The sequence below is a fragment of the Callithrix jacchus genome, chromosome 13, assembly GCF_049354715.1.
Source record: "Callithrix jacchus isolate 240 chromosome 13, calJac240_pri, whole genome shotgun sequence".
NCBI classification, from domain to species: domain Eukaryota; kingdom Metazoa; phylum Chordata; class Mammalia; order Primates; family Cebidae; genus Callithrix; species Callithrix jacchus.
In genome coordinates this window covers 22,177,618-22,199,647 of record NC_133514.1, presented here as the reverse complement: position 1 = coordinate 22,199,647, position 22,030 = coordinate 22,177,618, and the positions used below count along the sequence as shown (strand labels likewise).

The window sequence follows — 22,030 nt, the reverse complement described above, 5'->3', positions numbered from 1 at the left end:
ATATAACTGCTTTAACAGTTAAAAAAGTGGTTTAGATTTCTGATGCTGATCATAAAACACGACAGGAAAAATATCCTATATAATAAAGAAAACATATGAAGGTAATTTTCATTGTCTGTAGAACTTAAATAAGGATTAATCTTTAACTTAGAAAAAGTGCAGTGTCTTCTCCTGTCTTTCTGGTATCAATACGGCTGGCAGCGTTGCACAGCTCCAGGGGGCGCCTCACACATAGTGATCTCTGTGCTTACACCTTGCTTATCCAGAGTTGTACAGGTGCCATGCTCTGCCATTTTACTTGACAGCCCTGGGCAGCAGGGCCCCTAAGCAACATTCTAAATGGAAGGGCAAGGAACACATCCATTAAAGTGCAAGCTATTTGTTTCATGGTAATCATTACTACAAATAAAAGACAAATTGAAAATTTTAGTACCAAATAAATAGACATTTAGCTTTTCTCTTTGAGGTTTGGCAGTGAACACTGCAGCAGAGCATTCCTGACCACACGTGTTGGTGCCACCATCTTCATGTCTATGACTCGCCAGAGGCCAGCCCGTCAGCAGTCCTCCCCACATTCCTCTCTACGACACATCCTAGATCATGGAGGGGAAATGTTTTCCTCTGAGAGAACTGGCTCAAAGGGAGGGAAAAAGTAAGTAAGGGCTCCACAAGTAATAGGCCACCCGATTTTTTTAGAGCATTATAAAACATTTTTGTATGGGCGCACTGGCTCATGCCTATAATCCCAGCACTTTGGGGGGGCCCGAGGTGAGTGGATCACCTGAGATAAGGAATTCCAGACCAGCCTGGCCAACATGGTGAAACGTTGTCTCTACTAAAAAAAAAAATTAAGAAAATACAAAATTAGTCAGGCATGGTGGCAGGCACCTGTAATCCCAGCTCCTCTCAAGGGTGAGGCAGGAGAATCACTTGAACCCAGGAAGGAGGCAGAGGTTGCAGTGCGCCAAGATTGGGCCATTACTCTCCAGCCTGGGCAAAAAGAGTGAAACTCCATCTGAAAAACAAATTATTGTCTACTTTTGAAATTAAGGGAAAAACACATATGTTTTATCTTCCAGACCATACCAATTAAAAGTGGAAATTCCAGGAGTCAGGAGAAAGGGAACAAAAAAGAGAAGGTGGTAGAGGAGAGGGGAGACCAAGTGAAGAGGATGGAGAAGAAACTACGAAATAAGAGAAGAAGAGATCATGGCAAATACAGGAAAGAGGCACAAGACAATTGGGATGGAAAGGGGCAGATGAGAGAAGAGGGAAGAGAGGCTGGGTTCTGCATGGATTGCGCTATTTGGGTACAGTGTGCATTCCTTTGGGCTATTAACATTCTTTCAAGATAAGAGCTCCAAGGTGTTTCCTAACTTAATCTCCGAAGTGGCATACTATCATCACTTCAGCCAGGTTCTGTTGGTCAAGCAGACCAACCCTTACAAAATGGGCGGGAGCTACTCCAGGGTATTTGAATACCAGGAGGATGGGATCCCTGGGAATGACTTGGAGTCTAGGTAGCTTGATGGGCAGAGCCCCTAGCCTCGGGTGAGAGGGTGGGAACCATAACATGGTATGAACTGATCCGAGTGAATGTGTTTGAACACTCACCACATGCCAAGAGCTGTTCTCATCTCTTTGCATGCAGTATCTCATTTAACCCTCTTAACAATGTAAGGAGGCAGGCACTCTTTATCCAGAGGAGGAAACTGAGGTACAGAGATTAATAGCACAGTGCCAGAGCTATTATAAGAAAGGACTGGTCAGGAGTTGAAGAGAGACTGGATGTGAGGAAGGTAACTGACCGTCACAGTGTCCTGTGGGATTTTTACTAAATGATAAACCACCCTGTATAGTTCTTCAACTGATCCAGCCATGCAGGGGTAGGATTCATTTGGATCTGGCCATAGCAGCTTTCCAGGGGCCAATCCCACTTCAGCCTAAAGCACCCCATAGGTTATCATTTAATCCGCAGCGGGACTAAGCCTTAGACCAGAAATTCCTCCCTAATGGGCTCCCTGGAATGGTTCCCACATAGCTGGGGGTCCTTTACTGACAATGCTGCCTGCCCTGATGCTTGATGTAACTCAGCCATATCTTCTGCAGTTGGGAGAGATGGGGAATGACATTTTGTGTTTGAACCCAGCAGGTCAGGCTCCTGAAGAGGTCAGGTAGGCTGTAGAGAGGACAACTGGTGATTACTGTTTATTACATGACACTAAGTCCCCAACACACGAAATCTGGGGTTCCCCAAAACAGACGGTGTTCTTCCACATGCTCCTCAAGGATGGAAAATGCCCTCCAGTGGAAATGCCTTTCCACTCTGCTTCTGCTGGATTTTCCTCCAAGATTTCCTCTAACTGTGGACTGCCAGCTCCTCCCTGATGTCTTCAGGCACCACCCAACCTCTGTTCTTGCTGCAATCCACAAGGCTCCTATCAACATCTTGACTTTCCCTCCAGTTTTCTTCCATTTTCTCCCCCTATGTTGACTGCGGTCTCCTTTCCCGCCTTTCTCCTTCATCTTGCCCTACAAAGCCGCACCTGAACCACAAGTGCCAGAGAGTTTGATCATTTACCTAATGTCAACAAAAGAAAAAAAAAGTAAGCTCTAGAGCCGGCTTGGCCTGAAGCACTCAAGCACAGTTAACAAGTGGGGCCAGGGCACCCTCCTACCCTCCACCTCGCAAGGAACTCAGAACTCTGAAACGGGGAAAGGGCCAGGCCTGCTGATTTAATCTATGTCCCGCAGTCTCCAAGAGGTCACAGACTGCAGATCCCAGTCTCCTGAAGTAAGAGAGGAGAGGACTACCGCAGTTGGAGGACAGCGCGAGGGCCAAGCGGCCCAAGATGCGCAGGCCACGCAGCCTCACGGACAAGTGGCCCTGGAGAGCCTCCAGGCACCCGGGTGGGGCCGCGATCGCGCTCTCAGTCACCCTAGCCTGTGGGCGCGGCAGGGCGGCGCGGGCGGGCCGGCTGCCGGAGCTGTTTGGCGTCTTGGCCTGAGTGTTTGCCCAGCCCGCCTGCGTCGCTCGGGGCGGCTCGGCCTTTCCCTCCCTCCCTTTGCCGACGGCTTCTGGCAATCAAGTGGATGTGGCGGGCGATCGGGCCACCTAGCCCAGGCGCGCCCAGCACTGGTAGGTGCTGGGGGTGGTGAGAGGCTTTGGGGAGAGAGTGCATGGGGTGGGAGTTGGGGGAAGGGAATTTCCTCCGGGCTTGCAGGGGTACCTGGGAGGTGCACGGCCCAGAGCGGGCGGGCGGAAGACTCACCCCGCCTCCACCCCTCCACGGCGCGCGGGGCGGGCTCAGGTGCGGGGCTGGGCGCCTAGCGCGGCCGCGGAGTGTCCGGTGTCCGGTGTCCGGTGTCTGGAGTCTGGAGCCGCTGGCTGGGTGAGTGGCGGTCCCCGGGGCCCGGGGACTTGCAGGGGATAGCGGGGTGAGTTCCGAGGGGGAGGGTCTAGCCCGGGCTCAGGAGACTTTTGGGGAAGTTCTGGGATCTGGCGAGGACTCGCGGCTCGTGCTTCCACCCGCGTGGAGTGCAGGCCGGGAGACGATCCGGGCTGGCCTGGAGTTTCTAGACTCCTAGCAGGAGCACAGCCCCGTCCTTCGCCCGGAGATCTTCCAAGAGGGAAGTCCTGGGAAGCGGTGGCAGCCGGCTCAGCACCCCTGCAGCGCGTTCCCTGCGTGCCGGCACCCAGGGGCGCCCCCACGTGGGGTCGGGGCGCGCGCGGAGGCACGTGCAGCGCAGCCTCCCTGGGCCTCAGACCTAGACATGGTGCCCAGTGGGCTCAACCAAGGGCGCCCCTGCCCACTGCTGGACTCGGGGGTCACGCGGGCCCCGGGAGGAGCCACAGTTTGTAGATTTTCTGAGTTGTCTCTCGCTTCCCTGGACGCTTAGAGAAGCAGCAAGCATGGAACCTCCCCTTTTCAGACAGGTGCTCCTCATTGCTGAAAGAGGCTTTTGTTTGATTGCTGTTTTAATAGAAACAACGACTTGGGTACCATTATTGTTAAATAGTGAATAAATAAGTGTAAAGTATACAGGGGCATAGATTTGGCATGAGTGGAATTTTCTAGGTATACTAAATCTGTGTGTACAGTAAACTCAAATTTCTGAAGAATAGTATATACTTGCAAAACTTGCCAAATTTCTGTCATCTCTAGTAATTTGTTTCATGGTCCAAAAACAGCCCTTGTGCTGGTAGATGCATAAGATAAAGTTTGAATAAGAAAGTAAAGTTGGACCACAGAGCTGGCTGTTTTAAAGGAATTAGAATTCAGACTGTGTTGTTAATGTATAGTTACACTGTCGGTACTACAATACTTTGTTATTTTTTATTTTATTAGGTCGGTGCAAAAGTGCGTTTTTTCATTATTGTTTTGTTTTTGTTTGTTCGTTTTTGAGACGGAGACTTGCGCTTTTTAGCTCAGTCTGGAATGCAATGGTGTGATCTTGACTCACTGCAGCCTCCGCGTCCCAGGTCCAGGTTCAAGCAATTCTCCTGCCTCAGCCTCCCAAGTAGCTGGGATTACAGGCACGTGCCACCATGCCTGGCTAATTTTTGTATTTTTAGTAGAGATGGGGCCAGCTGGTCTTGAATTCCAGACTTTGTGATCCGCCTGCCTCAGTCTCCCAAAGTGTTGGGATTACAGGCGTGAGCCACTGTGCCCGGCTGTAAATTGCAGTTTTTATGGCCAAGAAAAACAGTAACTTTTTTTTTTGCCATAAAAACTGCAATATTTTTGCACAGACCTAATATTTTTGAGACAGGGTCTCGTTCTGTCACCCAGGCTGCAGTGCAGTGTATGATCTCAGCTCACTGCAGCCTCAAACTCTGCAGCTCAAGCAATCCTCCCACTTCTGTCTCCCAAGTAGCTGGGACTATAGGTGCAGGCCACCACACCTGGCTAATTTTTATATTTTGTGTAGAGACAGGGTTTTGCCATGTTACCCAAGCTGGTCTCAAACTCCTGAGCTCAAGCAATCCACCCACCTCCACCTCCCGAAGTGTTGGGATTACAGGTGGAGCCACTGTGCCCGGCTTACTCTTTTTATGATTTAGGCTGTATCTTAGGCCTTTTAAAATTTTTATTTGTTTAGGCATCAGAGTTATCCAAAAGACAGTTGTATTAACACTGTGAAGGTGTGAGAATCAGGCCAAATCTATGGTAGCGTGGAAAACAGCTGATTCTCTCACCCTTTAGCAATTGGTGTTCAGAATAAATAGCAGGTGTGGGCTTGTTGCTTATCTTTCTCTTAAGAATGGTTTTGTGTTAGCTAGCTTTTCCTTTATTGGATCTTGAAAAACTGGAGGTTTGCTGCACTTGATATTTTATGGGAAAGTCCTTTGAATTTGAATCAGTATCAGCAATGATTATTTGTCCTTGTCAGAGAGTGAAAGTGGGAAAACCCGGTTAGTTAATTTCCTCATTTCTATTTCTTCTACCCTGGCTCTACCAGGCTCTTTCACTTCACAGTAGATTATGTCACATAAACCACATATTATGAGGAGTCACAGACTGAACTGGCCCTCATTTCACAGATGAGGAAACTGAGTCCCAAGAAGGTGAGGTGGCAGCCTAGAGTCACACTGCTCATTAGAGGCAGAGCTGGGAATTGAGGCTGAATTCCCTCTGGGTGTCTTGGATGCACTGTGCTGAGCTTGAGTTGGGGTCTGAGAAAGGCTTGGGGTGGGGGTTAGGGGATGGGAATTTAGGGGTGAGAGGGAGAGGTAATTTACACCAGCACCATTCAGCAGCTGCAGAATAACCACATCGTCAACAGCCTGACCACAGATAGTTGTCGGCTAGATCCCCCAAGTATTCTTGGAGGCACAAGGAAGCCAGTGTCTTTCCTTCAAGATGAACTAGTTAACTTGAATGTTAGAAAACCACATTTGCTATAAAAGCCAACACAACATAAAATGGAAATAACATGAGCATTTCATCACAGAGGTGCCGTGAACCTCCTTGCACAGGTGAGAGGCTGTGCTGTTTGCGCTGTTCTTAGTGTTTGCTTGGAAGGGGAAATTGTGGAGATGAAGTGGATGACTAAGTGCAAAGGGAAATGGAGAGGACTAAGTGGCTGGCGAATAAATGGGTGAACAATGTCCACGTCTGGGCTACTGTGACAGTCAGTTCCTTGCTGTCCTTCCTGGCTGGGGTGTGTTCAATACCTGGCCTCCCCTAAGCTTAGCTACAATTGACCAGGAGAAGGCTTCTGCCGTGTGTCTAATACCATCAGTGCAGCATTTCTGTGGCTGCAGGAATTTGCTGGCTTTCATTCAGAAATTTCATACGTAGCACCACATCCTGCTGTTCTGATTCTGGGCACACAAATAAACTCACGAAAAAGGCCTCTGTGTTGCGGATTATAGTGAAGCTGACTTAGAGCTGAACTGCCCAGTGCTGACACTTACCAGCTGCTGACCTGTGCTCTGTCTTCCTAATCTGTAAAATGGGCATAGTGATGGACAGGACTCAAAGGGTTATTGTGAGGATGAAGTGGCTCATGTCTGTAATCCCAGCACTTTGGGAAGCCGAGGCAAGTGGATCACCTGAGGTCAGGAGTTCGAGACCAACTTGACCAACATGGAGAAACCCCCATCTGTACTAAAAAATACAAAATTAGTCAGGATTGATGGTGTATGCCCGTAGTCCTAGCTAGTTGGGAGGCTGAGGCAGGAGAATTGCTTGAACCTAGGAGGCAAAGGTTGCGGTGAGCCAAGATAGTGTGATTGCACTCCAGCCTGAGCAACTAGAGTGAAACTCCATCTCAAAAAAAAAAAAAAAAACTATCAAAAAAACCCAAAAGAACAAAGATGGTGCCTGGTACAAGAAGTGTTAGCTGTGTTATCAGGAATGTGCACGGGGTGGGAGGAGAGAGGAGGAATGTGACTTTGGCATGTTAAGAGTTTTAGATTTTAGGTTCTGCCCACACCTTGACGAGGATTCACTGTATTCAAAATGGGGAACAGAGCAGAAGTCTCAAACCTTACTGAACTGTCCATTTTCTGCTGTGTTTGATTTCTGCAAAAGTCGACCACTCCAACATAGGGATATTTACTGGAATGTCAAGGAGTCATTCCATTTGGTGTCTTACCACTTTATCTCAGAGCCTATGGATTTCATTGGCTCCACCCTTTGAGAAGCTGCTAGAAAAAAAAATCAAGCAATCATTACAAGACGTTCATTTTTTTGGCCGTTCAAGCCTTTGAGGGTATCTCAAGGCAAAATACAAAGTTGACAAGGGGACCTGGGAGGGGTGTGACATTACTTTTAATCCTTTAACATTTTTCTCTTAATATTTGGTTCCATTTGGATTCTGGTAGTGGAATGCTGCCAAGATTCTCGGTTGTAGTCAGTAGGGATAGTTGTAATTTCATCAAGGCTCTGGCTTCACAATGAATAGTCAGTGAATCTAAGAGCTGCATATCCACACCGCTCTGGCATAGCCTGGCTATTGAGTGTGCTTGTCTCAAAAGACTAGTGTTAAGTCAAGAAACAACTTTGCAAGGAATAGGGGGAAGAGGGGAAGCTGAAGGAGGCTCCCAGGTGGTGAGAGGAACATTACACATCTAGCTGTATCAATGACAAGGTGAAGGGAATAAGAGAAACCAACACTACTATGGCCATAATATGGCTAAGCGACTCATCTGAAGTTTAAGAGTGTTTGAACATAGTATGGAGAAACAAGATATTTGAGAACATGTGGCAAGGTGGTAAGATTATTGAGGTGTTATTAGAAGAGCCAAATTATTGGTCAATTTCTTAGAACACAGGTGACTCCAAAACAGTTGTAATAAGTTTTTTTTTAATCTTACTACATGAAATCCAAAGTCTTTTGTTTTCCAGAATGGAAATACTTACACAGTTTTCTTCTGATTACAAAAGTATGATGGTTTGTGAGACTTAGAAATTACTTTTTAAAAAAAAGGAAGGGAGAGAGAGAGAAAAAAAAAGTATGACAGTTTGGTAATAGTTTTAAGCCAACCAAATAGACATGTGGAAAGCAGAATGAAACCTCAGTAGGATTTCCAACCCCAGGAGAATCTCTGGGAAGCCACTGTTCATGCTCAATTTATAGCTTCTCTTTCAAGGAACCATATAGTAAACTCATATAATTCAAGGATCCTTTGTTATGAACCTAATGACCTCTTCATGTCTGTCAATTTAGATTTTATTGAACTAGATTATCTGGAAAACGCATGCCTAAAACTTGGTGACCTTCCAGTGTGTAGATGAATGTTCTGTTTTGCACCTGCCCTGATTTTCATGGCCCTAGTAGGTTGTCTGGGAATTACATTATCCTTTTGTTATGATGAAAGTAAAAAATTGTGTTTATTTAGTGCTACGTTTTAAGGAAATTGCAGAAATTGTCTAGTGGTCTAATTTGGATTTTTTCCTTTTTCTTCCTTGAGCATGGCTCTATTTTGGTTTGGTTTGGGGTAAGTTACTCTGTGATACCTCAAAAATGGTATTTTCTTTTGAAATAGGTACTTTGCAAAGAGCCTTTTAATTTCTTCCTGTGACCTTTTTCTTTTCTTTCTTTTTTCAGCCATACAGTTGGTGGTTTGTTAGGCTCTGGGATAATTGGGATAATAAGATGTTTGCTTAGTTGGGAATGGGACTAACCTCTGGGAACTTTTTTGTTTCCCTGAGATTGACCTGTATAAAGTTAGGGTTTGTTTTCTTCTTCTTCTTTTTTTTTTTTTTTTTTGATAAAGTCACTTTAGAGACTTTATTACAGGATAGAGGTTATACAAACTCTTAACAAAGTGTGCCTCTTCTTTGTTCAGAAGGTTTTCTTCTTCTCCTTTCCTCCTGAAATGGAAAGTGATACCGTATTTCCTCCAAGCTTGTCTTTTAAAACCTGTCCTAGCCAGTGTCCACACGTTTTAACACACTGCCTGAATTGAGGCTCTTTCTCTTCGCAGGTTCATTGAACAGCATTTTGGACAGGACATTTGGTGCCAGGACTCAGGAGCCAGTTTGCTGAATTATTGCCCTGGTCAGCCAGGATCGTGAGCCATTTGGGAAGGTTCGTGGACACACCCAAGTGCCAGGAAAGGTGGAGGCACACCTGGAGGCCAGTTTCAGGAACTTCTGCCACAGGTATAAAAGAATCCAGAACTGCAAAGATGCTGAAACAGATACTGTCAGAAATGTACATAGATCCTGATCTACTGGCAGAGCTCAGCGAAGAACAGAAACAGATCCTATTCTTCAAGATGAGAGAGGAACAGATCCGGCGATGGAAAGAAAGAGAAGCAGCAATGGAAAGAAAGGAGTCCCTGCCAGTGAAACACAGACCAAAGAAAGGTAAACTTAGCCATGTTTCTTCTGTGAATGTGTTGGTAGAATAGCTCCTGGCTTGCTTTGACAATTTCACACTAGTCACAAACAAAGCAGGTGCAAGTTCCAGTTTGGCAGATGAATCCTAAATGTTATTGAGAATCTAATAGTGCAGTATATCCACTTGAAGTCTACACACACACATAGCACTCACCATGGAATTGCATACCTGTAAGGAAATCTCTTACTTGAAACCATACTGACCTGAAGCTGTAGTAAAAAGTCACCTATGGGGTTTGATTTAAGGGGTATTAAGAAAGGTTTCTATCTTTTTTATGTTACTGATGCCTGATACTCCACTATCAGAACACGAAGTTCTTGTATCAATATATTTACAGCAATTGTGTTTGCATTTCTTAGACCTCAAGAGATTTTTCTTTGAGGTATCATTTTAGGGAACACCCCCTCTTAAAATGGAAGAAACTGCTATAAGGAAAAAAATCATAATACTACTTTTTTTTAGTGTGAATGACTTTTTCATATGCACATATGCAAGGTTACACCACCAATGCTCAGTTCTATTGGATTATTTTACCCTAGCTGAGAGAGCGAGACCCTGTCTCAAAAAGAAAAAAAAAAAGACTTAAAGCATATACACATACAGATACAGAAAAACACACATTGTCTACCCTCCTTACTTCATTCTCCCTACTCCCATGCCCCGGCCCTGCTGTTCAGATGTAAACCTTTCCTCACTACCAAAGGAATCTCTGGTAGTTTGAGAGGGTTCTCTTGAGACCATGGGGAAGGACATCTTTGTACGTTAAGACTTAAAGCAGACCAGGTGTAGTGAGTGGCTCACGCCTGTCATTGCAGCAGGATGGGAGGTGAAGGTGCGAGGATCACTCGAGTCCAGGAGTTCTGACAAGCCTGGGCAACATAGTGAGACCTTGTCTTTAGGAAAAATAAAAGATTAGCCGGGCATGGTGGTGCGAGCCTATAGTTTCAACTAGTTGGGAGGCCAAGGTGGATTAATTGCTTGAGCTCAGGAGATTGAGGCTGCACTAAGCCGAAATCACGTCTCTGCACTCCACCCTAGGTGACAGAGATAGATCCTGTCTCAAAAAAAAAAAAAAAGACTTAAAGCATATACACATATAGATATAGAAAAACACACATTGTCTACCCCTCTCACTCCGTTCTCACTACACCCACACCTCCGCCCTGCTGTTCACATGCAAAGTTTGTCATGGGTGAATATGTAAGTTGTGAAAACACAGCACACTCCTCAAGGTCACTTGCAGAGCCATCCAAGACCAATCTCTTTCATGTTTCATTAAACCAGGAGAATAAAATTTCATAAAATCACATAGGGTTTCAAAGACTGAGAAAATGAATCTCATTTGCATGCCTGGTACATGCCCAGGTTCAGAAAGGAAGTTGTGTAGTGTCCTTTAGTTTTACTGACTCTTATTAAAACGTCTTTCCAATGGTGTCTTTATCATGATAAGGAAATAAACGTCAATAGATCATTTACTCTTGTTATGACTAATACAACTATTTATGAAACACCTACTGTTTCGGACACTACATGAGCACTTTTACATGCATAATGCCTAATCTTCACCAGACTTCTGCAAAGTCAGCGTTGACAGTCCTATTTTATAGATGATGAAACTTAGAGAAGTTTGGTTTTTGTTTGTTTGCTTTTTTGAGGTCGAGCTGGGATTATAGCTGTGAGCCACCGCACCTGGCCTCTTTTTGAATTTTTTAATGTGGTTACTAGAAAAGTGATCGTTATTGATATGGCACACATTTCTACAGTGCTGGTCTAGACTATAATGGTAGCACCAGCCAGCATTCAATACGCTTAACTGGGTATCAGACCCTGAGTGGTGAGCTTAAGTATATTATCTCATTAAATAATCACAGCCAAGCCTAAAGTGTGTGTTGCTATGCCCATTTTACAGATGAGGAAAGTCATGCTCAGGGACATTCATTAACTTGGCCAGGGCAAACAGTTAGTAAGTGACAGCTGGAATAGATCCTGGATCTGATTCTCTCAAAGCCAGCACTGTTAACAAATAAACTACACATAGAGCTTCACTGGAGCTTAATGTCAGTGACTTTTGTCTGAAGGTGCCTTGCATTCATATGAAACATGTGCTCGCATCGGGAATCTGTCACGGGGCCTTCTTCTTGGGTGATTTTATTGAGCAATACAAAGAGAAGATGCCTTGGCTTAGCAGCATTTGTTTCATGGGGTCTGTAGCAAGTTGATGGAAACCTAATGCAATAGGCTGGGATCTGGTTCCTGTGTGTGGTGCCAGAGGGGCTATGCCCTTGAAACAGACCTGGATTCATACAGCTTCATTTGCGGCATTCTCATTGTTCCCAAGAGGGCTGATCCTTTATGCAAAGCCTTCCTTCCTTTTTTTGTGAAGTAATGTTAAGGCCATTGGTTTGTGCCATTGACAGTGTCTGCTTCCCTGCCTTTCCCTCTTGAACTCACTGCATGAAATAGGGCCAGCAGCACAGGGGCATCAGCTGCTGGATTCCGTTCTTATCTTGATCAATTCCTCAGTCACCTCTGACTCTAGATGCCTGTTGGCATCTCTCTCTTGGAGTTGCCACTCACTCATGAGTCTCTTGCTCTCTTCCTGTTTCTTTTTCTTCTCTACCTGCTCCTTAAATATCTGTATTCCCCAGGGGGTACCTCACACTGCATTGGTGGTTTGTGATTTTGAAATGAGGCTGGGGGCTCATAGACTCCTTTGAAAATTTACTGAAAGCTTGGAGCTAGGAAAACCCATGCAGACACCACTCTGTGTATAATCTCACAATGTTCACAGACTCCCTGAAGCTCATTCTAAGACTCTTAGGAGTTTACAGATCTTAGGATAAGGTAGAAGATCATATTATTTCCCTAGGACAACTCTTCTTTTTTTTTTTTCTTTCGGAGACAGAGTCTGGCTCTGTCGCCCAGGCTGGAGTGCAGTTACACGATCTCAGCTCATGATCTCAGCTCTCATGATCTCAGCTCATGATCTCTTGCCACCTCCTGGGTTCAAGCAGTTCTCTGCCGGAGTCTCCAGCGTGGCTGGGATTACAGGCACTTGCCACCATGCCCAGCTAATTTTTAAATTTTTAGTCAAGACAGGGTTTCCCCATCTTGGCCAGGCTGGTCTTGAACTCCTGACCTTGTGATCCAACTGCCTCAGACTCCCAAAGTACTGGAATTACAGGCATGAGCCACCATGCCTGGCCCCCTAGAGCAACTCTTCTGCCCTTAAAGGTGAGACATCACCTTTATGCCAGTGACTCTCAAACCCAGATTGTCTCACCTGAGTGTCAGTTGTCTGGTGAGCACCTCTGTTCATAAGACACACAAGCCCTGCAAGCTTGACGCAAAACCCAATTCATCAGCATCACTCCAGCTTTTTCCAGCATCCGCTGGTCCTGACTCTTACTCTCTATCATGATGAGTGGTACTGCTCTGTTCCCAGTCTGAAACCAGAACTCCAGGAGCCACCCTGGTTTCTCCCTGACCCTCACCCACCCGCCTAGTCACTGACACCTTAGATTTTGCTTCATCTGTTCCACTTCATAGAGATTTCCCCCTACCAAGATATTGGTCTGTTAGCATGTGCCAAGCATAAACTTTGTATTTATGATTTCATTTAATCCTCACAAGAATCCAGTCAGGTCAATTTTGCCCCCTTTATTATTACAAACAGGGAAACGTACTTAGAGACATCATTTGCATGAGTCGGTGGTGGAGTCAGAATTTGAACTCAGGTCCAGTTCAACTCCAAGTTGATCCTGAACTACTGGTCCTTAGCCCCACTTCTCCATCTCCCCAACTCTGGGCTTTATAATTTAAGTGGGATTGGCTTCCTAGCTGCATGGTGGACACTTTTTTGGGTAACATTATCAGAGCCCTTTCACCTTCCCTGAGCCAGGCTACACTGCTCTCCTCTTGTCTAGTTCTTCCACCTGCTTTTCCAGTGGAAGCTCTCTCGTTTCTCTACTGCCCCCTGCTTCCCTAGGCTGTCGTGCCGTGCAGGTGCCCCAGGTTTCTGTCCTCGTGTCTCTAAATAAACAGAAAATTTTATTAAAATATTTAAAAATTGACGTCAGTATTAATAACTTCAGGATTGTTACCTGTGCTAACAAACACAGGAAATCACAGGGAAAGCAACAGTTTGAATAATTTCAGGAAGTTCTGATAGGAATCGGCCTTGGCCTTCATTGAAATGAATTCAGGGCTAGACCTAGCCTTTTCTTTACTTTTTTCTTTTTCTTTCTCTCTCTCTTTTTTTTTTTTGAGATCAAGTCTTGCTCTGTTGCCAGGCTGGAGTGCAGTGGCATGATCTTGACTCACTGCTACTTCGGCCTCCCAGGTTCAAGCGATTCTCCTGCCTCAGCCTCCTGAGTAACTGGGACTACAGGCATGTGCCACGACGCCTGGCTATATTTTTTGTATTTTTAGTAGATACAGGGTTTCACTGTGTTAGTCAGGATGCTCTTGATCTCCTGACCTTGTGATTCGCCTGCCTCCACCTCCCAAAGTGCTGGGATGACAGGCATATGTCACCGTGCCTGGTCAGTCCTAGTCTTCATCACCCCACTACTCTGAGGGGCCAGGAAGGAGCATGATGCTGACCTCACACCTCCACTTGCCCAGCAGGGCCCTGTGTATGGTTGCCACCCCAGTGCCCCTTTTCAGTGGCTCCATTTTCACCCTCCAAAGCATTTCAATTTGGACCACATGCAACAAGTCAACCCTAAACAGGTTTTGCCACCACTCATGCAGAACGGTTTTGAACTCTGGTCTTAGTGTTCACTAGCTCTGTGATCTTAACTTCCTTAAGCCTCAACTTCCTCATTGTAAAATAGCTGAGTAATCACCTGAGATGATATTTAGTGACAGATAGGGCACAGGTATCAACCAGTCACAAGGGATGTGGCCCCTTCCAGCTAGCCATTCATCTGGTTTCTGGATCAGTTGGGGGAATGGGGGTGTCCTAGAGGAGAGGCCAGAGGGAAGGAAGACGCACTTGGGACAGTAAGGCAGTGGTGTCTGGGAGTCTGCCAGGATGGTAATAGCCTTGGTGTTGGTGACCACCTTGCTTCCAGCAGCCTTGATGAGACCCCGTGGTATTTAATATGGAACGTTGCTACCACTGTTCCCTGTACTTCATAGGAGGCCCTGGTGTTGATTCTCTTTTGCTGCTGTTGGCTCAGTTCTTGGCCCTCTCTTCGTGGGGATAAAGTACATGATTCTCCTTCACTTCCTCTCCACTCTCTCTCCCCACGTCACATGGGTGTGTGTAGTGTGTGTGTGAGAGCATGTGCACGTGCCTCTCCCCCTTCTCACATACACGCATCTTTTACTATTGTTGTCCTTCAGATTGGACCCACTCAGGTTACAGACCAAGGACTGACTCCTCTAAGCTGAGTCTTAGCCCTTGGTCTCCACCTTAGCTGAGTCTAAGGCTGGCATTCACCACCCCTGAAGAGCTAATCCACACTGATGCCCCGTCTCACCCTCAGGCGCTCCTGTTGAACCCATCACCTGGGAATGAATCCAACACAACAGTGTTGCGACTGGCATCTTGCTGCAATCTAGGACTCGTCCAAGCCCGGCCATCTCCTTGCCAGGGACATGTGTCACCCCACTTTTATGTGATGTTTTTCAGTACTGCCTAGTTATAGGAGGCCCTGCAGGGAAATGTCTCAGACCTTAGAGGAGATTTCTCTGCAGAATGAAGTGTGGACATGTATCTCTACTTGGTAGTCCTTTGTGGTGTGGTACTGAGCATGATTGATCCACCTTTCCAGAAAAGCTGGTTTTAGAAAAACTCTTCAAGAAACCCCCAAGATAGCAAACATGAAGAGCCCTACAGTGTATAAACATGATTCAAGGACTGGGAAGAAAAACCCTGTAATTAAACGGAAGTGCTATAAAAAGCTCCCTCCCTCACTCACCTCTGATTAAAGAGTGCGTGTAATTTCAAGGTGAAGCAGACAGAATATACAGAATGCCTGGGCAGCACTCAAGTAGGAAAAGACATGTGCATGCCCCATTAGGCTCTCTGAAATGTACCTTAAGGAAGCACACTTAAGGAGGTACGCTGCTTGCGGAAATGTGGTTCTCCGTATCTCCATTTCAACTTCTCTTACCAGACTGGAGATTTCCTCACCTCCTTGTTAACACTTTATTCTTCACCTGCACCTCCTTCTGTCCATCATTCCCTGGGCATCATCCTTGACACCCTTATTCTCGCCCCTTCTAACAACTCAAGATCCCTGCCTGTGTTTCTCCTATTTAAAGAAGCCATTCAGCCATGTGTGCTTTTCAAGTGCTCTTTCTGTCCTTTGGCCCTATGGAGCAGAGCCAGGAATGTCGCGGACACTCAGTAAATACTTGCTAAACCAATGACGGAATCCTCCTTTCCTCTTCACAGCAAACATACTGACTTGTCTGCAGCAGTTCTCACCATCCCTTCCATCCCGCCTTTGTAGCCTGTCCCTGCCTCTGTCCCTCAAATGAGTCTCTCTGAAGTCCAAGCCTGCCTGACTGCTTCCTCAGTCTGCACCATCCTCCCCTTCATCTCAGAAGGGAGGACTTAACACTGCCTTGTCCCTTTCCTCTCTCAGTGACATGGCAGGACTTTCTCCCTTTAATATGGGGTGTCGCTACCACTGTTCCCTGTACTTCATAGGAGGCCCTGGTGTTGATTCTCTGGTCTCCTCCACTGTTTGGTTATTTGGGTAATCAGAATCCTCCATGTTTTTCATTTGTTTATTGTTAATTTGGACTCTCTCTTCCCTCCCCTTTCTTCTGCCCTCTGAACAAAGCACTTGCTTTTCCAAGGTTCTCTTCCTGGCTTCCCTCTCTCTATCAGCTCATCTATACCAGTGCCTTCAATGACAACATCTATAGAGGCTTTCCCAAGTCTACATGGCCAATCTCAGCCTCACTTCTGGACTCCAATTCTCTAGATTCCAGATGTCCATTGAATGTCCCCATATGGATTTCTAGTAAAAATAAAAATAATGTAGTCTACACTTCCAGAACAGCTGTTTCTTTATTATTCCTTAAGCAAATTAATTTTCTTGTCACTATTTGTGCCTGACACCTCCTGTGCTCCCAGTTAGTGAGTTTCAGGATTCTGACATCATCTTTGAGTCCTTCCTTGAATCCAGGAGCCTGAACCTGGCTATATTCTTGAACACTGTCTTTTCCTATGCCTGCTCAGTCAAGTTCCGTTTAGGACTTGAGTGCCTCACTCCTGGTCTTTTCACTCCTACTCTCTCCCCATTCTTTCCCCAAATGCTGACTGAACACCTACCACATACCACCCCGGTCCATCCTACACATTGATGTGCAGAGCAGAGTTTCCTCAATCACTTTCTGATCCTAGCACCATCTCCTCAGAATATTCATGTGTTCTTCATTGGCCATCCAGATAAAGGATGTGGAACGAATACATTCTGAGCATTTGTCACCTAGTAGGCCTGTGAGGTATGACTTTCTTACCTCTGTTTGTAATAGAGGGAACTGAGGCTTGGAGACATAAATTGATGTATGCATGGTGTCATAACCTGCCAGGGGTAAAACTGGGATTTTACTCTAGCTTTCTGGCTCAACCACAGTACAGGGCCTAAGTTCAATCCCTTAGCCAAGTATGTGGGACCCTGTGCCATGTGGCCCTCTGCTCCCCTGTGTGATGGTCAGCCTGTGCCACACACATGCAGGTGACTTCTGGCACCTCTCTTGGCCCTGGTGGTGATTCCCTTCTCTGTTCTTTGGCCATGCTGTTCTTTGCATGCAATGCCAAACCCACCCTCACTTTCTGTCTAAAGTACATATCCATCCTTCCATACTCAGTACAAAGAACTTGTCTTATTTCTCCTCTGTTTTTCCAGAGCAATCTCTCCCTCCCTTGCATCCTCACTGGACTTAGTAGAAAACCCACTGTGGTTATAATGTAGGCTGCCCTGGCTCTCCAGGTGGTTAGTTCCTTTATCTAAGCATTCCCATAACATCCTTTAGCAACCCTCCCCACTATGTTTCCAAGTTCTGATACTTTTATAATTAGTTAAGTATCCATGTCTGCTTCCCACAACTAGAATGTTAGTTTCCTGCAGACAGGGACTGGGCTGTCTTGTCCTAAGTGTTTACCTGTGTGATATGGTTTGGCTCTGTGTCCCCACCCACATCTCATCTTGAACTGTACTCCCATAATTCCCACATGTTGTGGGAGGGACCTGGCAGAGATAATTGAATCATGGGAATAGTTTCCCCCATGCTGTTCTTATGAAAGAGAACAAGTCTCATGAGATCTGATGGTTTTATCAGGGATTTCCTCTTTTGCATCTTCCTCACTCTGTTTACCTGCTGTTGTCCATGTAAGACATTACTTGCTCCTCCTTGCCTTCTGCCATGATCATGAGGCTTCTCCAGCTGTGGAACTTTAAGTCCAATTAAACCTCTTTCTTTTGTGAATTGCTCAATCTTGAGTATGTCTTTATCAGCAATGTGAAAATGAACTAATACACTATGTCTACTTCAGTGCCTGATACATAGTAGATATATGACAAAAATTCATTAAATAAGTCACCTAATGTCTTGCTCCTTCTCTTGCAGACTCTAGGTTACTTGCAGGGGAATGGGCACATCTCTTTCATCTCTTTGATCCTGTATCACCTGCAGCATGTAGCTCTACATCTTGCTAATAGCAAAAACTCATTTTCTGCCTTCTAAAATGAACTACAATGAAAGCCTTCAGGGTCATTCCTCATCTGATGTGAAGCAGAGGGTATCTCAGATAACACATTGTACTAGAACAACTTCTCCCTCCTCATAAAGCTTCAGGGAGTTCCGTGGAACCACTTGAAGCTCCTCCAGTATTTTGCTCTCTGACTTCATTGAAGAGCTCTTGGAGGTGAGGAGTCAGCACAGAGACCATTGTCAGTGCCACTTTGTCAAGAGCCTGTTTCTCAGAATCTTGCTAACTCTGATATTTCACATCTCATTCTCTGTCTTCTTGCCAAGAGCCACGATATCTTTATGGTCACCATGTTCTCTCTGTTCCCTCCTTTAAAGCTTTCTCAACTCTGCTCCTCTACTTTGCTCTCTTCTCTTTGTTTAGCTTTGAAGCCTCAACTGCTCACTTGCAGTTCTAGGATTTTTCTCCCCACCTGCAGCAATGCCCCCTTTCCCTAAGAGTTTCCACCCCTGCCCACAGCCCGTGGCCTCTCTGGAGGCTGTTCTGGGTTTTCCCAGCTGAGCTGCTGGAATCCCTCTGCTCTTCCTCTTTCTTCCCTGGCACATTGCCACCTGCCATCCTTTCTGGGCATCTTCCTGCTGCCAAAAAAAAAAATACCAACAGAGAGCTACTTAGGTGAAGGCTGAGAGACTGACATAATAAAAATATTATTAGTTGCCCAGAGAGAGTATAATAAAGGGAGTTTTATGAGGTATGACAGCTTTCTAAACTTAATGAACCATCTGGCATTACCTCAAACAGAGAAGGAGGTTGCCAAGAGTTCGCACTGCTGCCCCGCCCCATTTGAGCACAGTGGGATTGATCTTCCCCTCCTTACCTGGAGGCCACATTCACTATTTCTCCACTGGTATAAACAGTAAACTGGAATCATTTTGTAGTGCAGACTCTGAGTCTGTTTCCTCTGCCCAGTGTCTCTATTTAGAACTTGATTATACTGCAAGTGTCCATTGTACCAACAAGGGTAGAAAGGGTCAAAAGAAAGCATGAGCTTGGCTTTGAGCAGCCTGCTTTGGTAATGTATCCCAAGGCCACAGTACAAAAGTCAACAATACACTGGACAGAAGACACCTTAATTGGAAACCTCCTTTGACTTAGTGTAAGAGGACAAGACACAGTCTCAGTATGGATGTCTCACTCATCAAACAGGGCCCAGCACACGCACCAGCAAGGTGCCCTGTTCCACTCAGTCAGCACCACTGCTGGTTTGGGGTCTTGATTAGAGGTCCAGCCTTGGCCCACAGTCACCCTGGGTAGGTCTGGCAGACTCAGGGATGGTCTCTGTTGGCCTCTCCTAGGTACGCTCTTCCTGCCCCCAGTTTAAGGGAGCATGACCCATGTGGCCGCATTTCAGGAGCACTAGGATGTAATCTAACCTGGGAGGCCAATTGTAAACAAGGGTTATTTAAGTAGCTTCACCAAGTATCATGCTACCTGGTCGTATTATCTTCTCACAGGTTGGTGTGAATCTCAGAGGCAGCCATATAAGTAAATAATAGGCTAGCAATGATAGCAGTTAACCTCTATTGAACTCCTATTATGTGGCAGGTACTAGGGGAAGTACTTAGCACGGGTACCTGCCTACTCACAGCAACCCTAGGTAGTAGATATTGGTATTCCCATTTTGCAGATGAAGAAATTGAGTCTAAAGAGCTTAATCTGTCCAAGTCACGTAGCTTGTAAGTGGCAGGGCTGGGATTTGAACTCATGCTGGTCTAAATCTAAAATGCCTCCTTATCTGAGGTGAGAGGATTGCTTGAAGCCAGAAGTTTGAGACCATCCTGGGCAACAAAGCAAAACCCCATCTCTACAAAAAGTTTAAAAAATTAGCTGGGATTGGTAGTGCATGCCTGTAGTCCTAGCTACTTGGGAGCCTGAAGTGGGATGATTGTTTGAGCCCCAAAGTTCGAGGCTACAGGGAGCTATGATCTAACCACTGTACTGTACTCCAGCCTGAGTGACAGAGCAAGACGCCATTTCTAAAGGAAAATAATAAATACAAATAAAATAAAATAATAAAACCTGCTTTCTGTTCACCAATGAAGCCTGTGAACATAGTATAAATGCCACACCCTTGAGCAGCTGTAAAATTCTGGGTTACAGGGAGATCGTTAGATTTAAGAGATTATGGTGTGAGGTGTTAGCTCTGTTACCATAAAGGATAATGCAAATAATGAATGCTTTCTTCCCATTTCAATTTCTTCATTTATAAAATGTTTTTTGCATGTGCAACAAAGATACCCCTAATATTTGGAAAACAAATATTTTCGGTGAAGCTGCCTCTCACTGCCACCACTACCATAACTATCTACAAATGTTCCTGAGCAGTTGGAAGTTCTTTGCCTTATCTAATACATATATATATTTTCAAAGACCCTAAATACTTTAGTGATGGGAAACAGTAATCTACAAATGAAGATATTTGTTCAATCTGAATTTTTTGTTTGTTTGTTTGCAGAGAATGGCAAATCTGTTCATTGGAAGCTGGGAGCAGATAAGGAAGTCTGGGTCTGGGTGATGGGCGAGCACCACCTAGATAAACCCTATGATGTGCTCTGTAATGAAATTATTGCTGAGAGGGCCCGGCTGAAAGAAGAACAGGAGGCAGAAGAGCTCAGGTATGAGATCCTCAAACCAACCAGAGGCTTAACGACTCTCCAGACTTTAGAAAACCTTGCAAACATGCCTCTTGCTCACAGTATCAGGTGGGAGAGTGGGGTTGGGTTGGAGGGTCACAAAAGTCATTTTGGATCTCTTCAGAAGGTTGATTTAGACTTTTGGTCTAAAGATCTCGTGGATCTCTTTAGAAGGGTCTTTTGGTCTAAAGTCTGATAGCACTAAAGACCTCATGAAGGTCAAATCAGCTGCTTCATTCCCCTACTTGTCATTCCAGCTTTGGTCTGTGTGAGTGTGTGTTTCCCAGTGATCATCTGTGTCTGTACTAGAATCATGTTAGAGCAATGCAGGCCGATGCAGCTGAGTATCAGGAATATATGTGAGAAATGCAGTGACTGTGCAAGCTTCAGGCCTTCCAAGGAGATCACTTAGATCCAGGCAGCTGGATAATCAGGTTTTTAAGGTGCCTACACTGTGCAAGGCACTGGGAATTCAAAGAGGAACAGGAAACTTCCAGTCTAGGGGGAGAAGTAGGCAGATGCACTGCGCCCAGTGCAGGCTGTGATTTGTGCTATAACTAAGGTATAAACAGAGAGTTTACCAAGCATAGGTGGGAGCCTCTCATTCTGATTGGTGAAATCTGAACCAGACCTTGAAAGGAGTGGTTTTCCAGCTACAGAAGGCCAGGAAAGAAAGTGCAGGCAGAGGGCTTAACCAAGACCCCTAGACTTGATTACAGATGGTTCTTGGGGGAATGATGAGGTCTTCCGAGCATTTGGAATACACTTGGGAAACTGCTTTGAAGGCCAGATTTAGGAGTTTGGACCATGTTCTGTGGACAGTGAGGTTTTTCAATAGGGAAGTGACATCAACTGGAGATGTAGGAAGATAATTTGGAGGGAAACTGAGGCAGGTGATGGTGCTCCTCTGCTGGGTACCTGGGGTGCTATGGGTGTCCTCCTCTGGCTCTGGGCAGTGATGTTCACAGCCTTACTCTGAGATGGTGAAGTGGAAATTGGAAAGATATGAGGACCTCAGTTCAGTTCCCAAGGGTAAGGAATGCAAAGCAGGCTCTGTGGCACAATGGATGGTGCATTGGACTTTCAAGGTCTGGGAATGTTCCCCACTCGTGCCTGTAACTTTAAAACTATCAGTGGATTTATGAATATAAAGGAATTCTTTAATGATTGATCAGAAGGAGGTGGTGTGTTCTAATAGGTTAACTTCTAAACCAGGAGTTGGGCAGACCCGGGTTCAGACCTTGGCTGTCTTACTATGTGGTCTTGGATGAATTATAAAATTTCTTGGAGCTCCTATAACAAA

At 45.5% G+C, this 22,030-nt stretch overlaps 1 protein-coding gene across 4 annotated transcripts in view; it reads left to right on the top strand.

Moving 5' to 3' along the window:
* Positions 1 to 2,996: 2,996 nt before the first annotated feature.
* The window catches only part of SH2D4A (SH2 domain containing 4A), an 81,086-nt gene continuing 62,052 nt past the window's right edge, over positions 2,997 to 22,030 (top strand). For 2 of the 4 annotated variants that reach the window (XM_035270115.3, XM_008979200.5), the window contains exons 1-3: positions 2,997 to 3,139; positions 8,939 to 9,323; positions 20,550 to 20,709. In XM_035270115.3, the coding sequence (XP_035126006.2) occupies positions 9,143 to 9,323; positions 20,550 to 20,709 (341 nt within the window). In that variant the 5' untranslated portion in view covers positions 2,997 to 3,139; positions 8,939 to 9,142. Of the gene's footprint in view, positions 3,140 to 3,298; positions 3,393 to 8,938; positions 9,324 to 20,549; positions 20,710 to 22,030 lie in introns of those variants that run through there. The other 2 variants (XM_035270116.3, XM_002756886.8) reach the window with 1 other exon arrangement.